At 55.9% G+C, this 6,000-nt stretch overlaps 1 protein-coding gene across 2 annotated transcripts in view; it reads right to left on the bottom strand.

Moving 5' to 3' along the window:
• Positions 1-5,467: 5,467 nt before the first annotated feature.
• Positions 5,468-6,000, bottom strand: part of KSR2 (kinase suppressor of ras 2) — an 84,910-nt gene continuing 84,377 nt past the window's right edge. For both annotated transcript variants that reach the window (XM_086474158.1, XM_086474159.1), the window contains one exon: positions 5,468-5,605. In XM_086474158.1, the coding sequence (XP_086330284.1) occupies positions 5,468-5,605 (138 nt within the window). The remainder of the gene's footprint in view (positions 5,606-6,000) is intronic.

Here is a 6,000-nt window from a genome sequence, read left to right as displayed (position 1 = left end):
GCAGGACCAGGGGATATAATTTAGCAGCCAACGGACATCGCGCTTTGGGGCCGTGCAGCACCACCGCTTCCACCACTGGTAGCGACTTCACTACCCGGCCCCAAATGCAGTGTTCTCCATGAGCATTGAAACACTGGAAAAAAAAGCTCAGGTAGCAGCAAGGTCAGGGACTGGGGAGCTCGGGGAAGAGCCTCAGAGGGTGACCAAAAGGATGAAGCAGCTGAGAGCTGGAGGACCAGGCCAGGAGAGCATCGCTGGAGCTGCTCTGCTGCCAGAGCCCAGGGATATACCCTGGGGTTGGGGATGGTTCCGTACATCTTGAGCTGCTGCTGAAAACACCACTGTGCTAAAACTGGCTTCACTTTTGCCTGGCACATCTGGAAATAACTCCTGTCTCTCCTCAGCTCAGGCAGCTAAACTGAGCCGCCGGATGGACCTTCTCGCTCCTTCGGATCTCCTATTAGAGAGCATTGTGGAGAGCTTCTCCTACATTCTCTCCCTGCTGAAGGGCTGGATATTTTTAAACTGGGAAAAAAAAAAAAAACCCAACTCACAAAGCTGGAGTCAAAAAACAAAGAACAACAACAAAAAAGTAAGATCTGTTGGTTTGGGTTTTTTTAATAATTAAGACTTTCAAAAATAAGGCGGCATGATGCAAATAACACGGCTGCATAAACAACCATTGCTGTGCTGAATGGAAGGGAAGGAGCTGCTCTTTTGAGCTAATTTATGATAAATACAGGGCAGCTATTTTTCCATCGATACCACTGTGCGATGGCTTTGCTCGTGGTCCGGCTGAGACGTTAGGGTGAGGGAAGTGGGAAGAGAGAGAGAAGGGAGATGAGGGAAGAGTTGTCAAGACTTGTTAGGTACAGGAGCACTTAGCTCCTTTCAGGTGCCCAAAATCCAGGGGAGAAATGCTTGGCCCAGGCCGCTGCAGAGCACCCTGTGCTCCTGGTGAGGACCTGACGCCGTGGGGTAACCAAACCAACATGCTCATCAGTTCACTTTTTTCCCAATAAAATAGAGCATATATCTGCCAACGGCTGGTGAGACCCCATGGGGGAATATGTCAAGGTGAGGCTTTCCAGGCAAGTAGAGGGCTTAGGGCACAGAGAGCAGACCCACAGTAAGTCTTTCAAGGTACCTTCCACCAAAAATCTGCACAACATCTACCAGGCTACAGCACTTTGACATCCCTGGTGCTGAGCGTCACCCATCGTATCACCTCCTTCATCCTTCCAACACATTTCACTTGCTACTGCTCACCTAGGAAGTTCACACCTAGTTAGAAACTAAAACCACCAAGCGAGAAGGACACCCCCTTTCCACAGCGATCGCTCCACCTGAACGTGGTTTGGGGACTGGTGATTTCACGGCGAGACCTCCCCGCGCTCCCCTGGCAGCTGAGAACTCTGGCAACAGGGGTGGGCTCCCTCCCACAGACCCCAGGACCACCGCAGGTGAAGGCATTGGTGAAAACTCAGAGAGACTCTGAGGCTTAGTGCAACGTTTATGGCACATGTGCGCACACGCGCGGAGGATGGAGAGGGCGTGAGACAGCGGGGAAGGGTTGGGATGGGGAGCATGGGCAGCAGAGGACATCGCTGCTGCGGCCTGGGGGGGGGGAAGAAGTTGGGGGGCAGGTGTTAGTGAGGGAAGAGGTGGGATATGGAGGAGGCAGAGGCTGAACAGCCACGAAGCATCCTTCTTCATCACCAGGATGAGGTGATGCTCAGCCACCTACACCGAGCTCTGCAGCATCATGCCCAGGGGACCACAAACGACCCATGCTGCCCGGCACAGGGGGCAATTGGCACAAATGAGGCCTCATCCCGCCCTCACTTGCTCAACCCATTTGGCCTCAGCATCAAAGGCAGAAGCAGGTGAACCTGCCTCATCCCCACTTTGTGCTAAACAGCTGAGAGGGAGATGCAACCACATGCCACAGCTAACGTCCCAAAAGCATCATCAGGAGACTCACCCAGACCGACCCTCTGCCAGCACGCTTGGAGCTCGGATTCACGCACCCCCCTCCTGCCCACCTCAGGTTTTATACATACGCACATGTGCAAAGTTTAACAAATAAAAGCACCTTCGTACACACCCCCACGATTAAAGTAACATCTCTTTCTCGCTGCAATTAGGTTTCTAATCTTCATTTACTTACGCTAAAGCGGTTCGAATGCCAGCAAGGGGGAGTTAGAGGAGCAGCAAACAAACCAGGGCTGGTTAGTTTGCAGAGCCTCGTCACGTCTCCAAATTAAAGCTAACTTCAACTACGATTGAATTATTCAGGAGAGTTCCTGTCAAGCAATTATGCTCAATGAGGGCCTGAAAACACAACTTGCTGTCATCTGTTGCTTGACAGCTCGTCTAATGGGCTCGAGGGCCCATCCAAGCTGATGGAGAGAGGGAAATACCGGCCCACGGTATTCAGATGGCAACACTGGCTCTGAGACACTGCCCAAAGAGCATCTCTTCAGGGAGGTCTGGGATTTGGCTGATAGAAGGTGAATACGCAGGGGAAAACGGTCCTGGGCATGGCTGCTTGTTCAGACGAGCTGTCCGCGGCTCCCGTGCGCGGGGCCGGGAAGGGAGATGCTCTGTACAACCAGAGCCTGTCTGCATTCCCAGCTCTGGCAACGAGCCTGGGGAAGGCAATGGGAGAGAGGAAGGACCCCAACCCCAGCCGCTCCACCCTGCCCGGCCCCAGAGCATCCCCAAACCTGGGGCTTCAGCAGCGCCTTCGGGAGCGAGGGTCAAAGCCAAGAGCAAAGCAGTGCTGGGGAGGGCGAGAGGGAAAGGCTCGCTGATTAGACACGCACTGGGGCGAACGGCTAAATTAACAGGGATGTGGAGATGCGTCCTGCCGAGAGGGAGACCTGGGGGGGGGGGAGTGTAAGTGGGCACGGCTGGGAGATAAAGAAGCCACTTGTGAAAGGTCACTGCTGCCCATGAAGGGGCTGCCGAGGCACCGGGGAGCAGGACTCCTCCAGCTCGGGCTCTGCAGATGCATTTCCCCGCAGGGGGCAGCTAATAGCAGCGGCACTCCCTGGCCCCAGCAGGCTGCAGCACTAAACTCATGAATCAGCAACATTTCCCCCTTTTTTCCTTTTTTTTTTTTTTTTTTAAAAAAAAAAAAAAAAAGAAAAAAAAAAAAGAAAAGGAAATGAAATAGACACACTGAGAACCAAGCAACCCCTCCCCAACTGAGCATCATGAGCACTGATCATGCTGATTGGGATCAGAGGAGCCCTGGGGTTAAACTGAAGCCAGTTGCCCCTGCTAGGAGGGGAATGGGCCAGAGACCCGACCCCACGCGCACCAAGAGCCGCCCGCCATCCCCATCCCACCGCAGCCGGGCGTCCCCGGGGCTCGGCTGCTGGCTTGGCGCCTCCAGCCCTTGCAGAGAGGCTTCACAGGGTGAAACGCTGCGTGGGAAGAGGCTCATTCTCATCCTGCTGTTGGCCCGCGGCACCGGCTGCTCCTCCGTAGCGCTGGGTTGGGAAGCAGAGAGGAAGAGAACCACAGGGGGAGGAAGGCACCGTCCCTTAGCTCCTCCCGTCACAGCCTGGAAGGGACACAACACGGCAGAGTCAGCACTGGGTGCTTCGACCCACAGGACCATAGGGGTTTTGCAAGGCAGCTCATTGGAAAAAGCCTCCCCAAATGCCACAGAGCTGCCCCAAAATGAAGCCACGCACGTCTGCACCTCCCCACCAGCCCAGGCTGGATTTTACTGGTGCAGGCAACTCTCCAGTTTAGTATCGGCTAGAGGGGAACGGGCTTGTTGGGTATCACACACCTCACGCCCATCCCCGCACATCCAGGCTTTCCCAGCAGCAGGAACCCCGAGGGGTTTCCCCCCGCCATTCCCTTTGTGCAGGGATGGCAGAGCCCCCCAGTTACGGCAGCCAGCTCATCCCTGTGCACAGCCGGGGCTCCTGGGCAGGCAAGAACCCCGCAGGGAAGCCGGGACCTAACACGGGAACAGTGTCCAGAGCCGAGTCCCTAAGAAAGGAGGCAGCTTGGATGGAAAGCGAGTGCCAAGCTGAAGCGTCCTCCCTCCTCTCACGCTTCGCAGAAGAGGGGGCCAGTAATTAAGGGGAAGCTGCCGGGCGGCCAAAGCCGGTGGCAGGCAGAGCGTGGCTCAGTGATTGCAAAAACCTTCCCAAACCCAACCAAGCAATTACACAGCCTGCTGCTTTGGGGTTCATCAACCTTCAGCTTTCCTTGCCCGGCTGCCGGAGCCACCCCGGTGCCTGCTCGGAGTGTGGATTGGTAATTAACTTCCCTCCTGATTAACAGCTTATGTTCTGGGTGATTTGGGGGCCGTCTGACCGCCGGCTTTGTGCTCTTCCCAGGAGCCCCTCGTCAGCCCCGAGCACACAGGGATGGGAGGTGGCACAGGGGGCACTAAAGCAGCTTTCGCTGTGCCCGTAACCTTGGGGCTGCCTGTGCTTGCCACACGGATAAAGAAGTGAGGGGGTTGGTTATCAGATGGAGCAGGAGGAATCAGCATCTCTAACCCTCAGTGAGGTCCAAGAGGGATGCTTGAAGCAGTCCTAAGTGCCCTTGCTTCTCTCCCTTAGCTCACCTTTGCCTCCCTCCCTCCATTCCCATTTCCAGCCTCCACAGCCTGGGGATGCACGCCAGGAGAAGGAAAAGTCTCCCCCATGCATGCAACCTCCATGTGGGTTAGGCTTTTGGTCCTATTTGTCATAACATGATGATTCAAGGGAAGAAAATGAGTTTCTAAGTGATTCTTCTGTGGTTTGCCTGCTGTTACCAACAGGGCAGATCCTGAAACCCTGACTGGGGACCCATTTAGGCAGCGTTTGCTGAAGCAGAGAGATGTGACTAAGCCAAAGCAATGAAACGGATCAGGACTTGGCCATGAGCTGTCTGCAGGAGAAGAGGAGACCTTCCCCTTCTCCCACTGCTAGAAGCTGCAATGGCTGACACAGGCTGCAGGTCTGGGGAGGAACCCTGGGCAGGTCATCCCCCACCCACCTATCAATTAATCTGGGCAAAAGAAAGAAAAACACCTTTGCAGGAGGGAAACCTGCTCTGAGCATGGTGCACAGGCAGGCACAGGAGCCCTGGACAATGTCCCCAAAGGAGATGTCCCCAAGGTCCTGGCTCCAGCCTGCTCCTGGACCTCCCCTGCTTCTTCCTCCTGGCGTTGGTGGAGCACGTTGCCAGGCTCTTCCTGATCATCTCCAGCTACTTTCACAGGCTTTTCCACCCCACTGAGGACAGCCAGCATTGCGTGACAGCTGGCATGGGCACTGCACTCCGTGGCCACCCTTCCCACCCACCCTTCCCCACCCAGGGGGCATTGAATGTACCCAGAGCTCATCCCCATGCTCCCCCAGGGCCAATTCAGCTGTGACAGTGGGGTCTTGGAGACTGCAGGCAGAGCTGCCTGCTGGCACAGGGAAGGACAGGCAGGGGCAAGGACTTACTCTGCAGACTTCCAGAAGTGCCCAGGGTGGGAAAGGCGACGGTTGCGCTTTGGCAGTTTCTCCAGCATGTCCATGAGCTTGGTGAAGGTGGGTCTCTCCTCTTGCTCGTAAGCCCAGCAGAAGAGGAGAATGTCCTGTAGCCACACAGGGCAAGTGCGTGAGCAAACAGAGCCAGTTCCTCTCCCGCCACAACCCCCATGCCCAACGTCCACCCTGCAGGGACCCCATCTTCATCACCACATGCTGGTGAAGGACTGGGGTGGAGGGAATGCATCCATCCCATGAGGATCCCATCTCCATCACCACATCCTTGAGAAGGGCTGGGGCAGCGGGAACGTGCAAGCCGAGCTGATACTTGTGCCACAGCAGCAGGAACAGGCCTCACCCGCCGGGGTGAGATGGGGCGACCCCTTGTTTTTCTGCTGGCAGATCCTGGGCAGCACAGAGGGTTTTTCAAAGGGACCCTCCACCCAGGGTGTGCGCCAGTAGGACACGTTCCCTCTCCATGCACACACACACACAGGGTTCC

Source organism: Leptosomus discolor, chromosome 16 (assembly GCF_034619465.1).
Source record: "Leptosomus discolor isolate bLepDis1 chromosome 16, bLepDis1.hap2, whole genome shotgun sequence".
NCBI lineage: Eukaryota > Metazoa > Chordata > Aves > Leptosomiformes > Leptosomidae > Leptosomus > Leptosomus discolor.
Note: the sequence above shows the minus strand (reverse complement) of the source record. Positions and strands in the feature narration are given on the sequence as shown.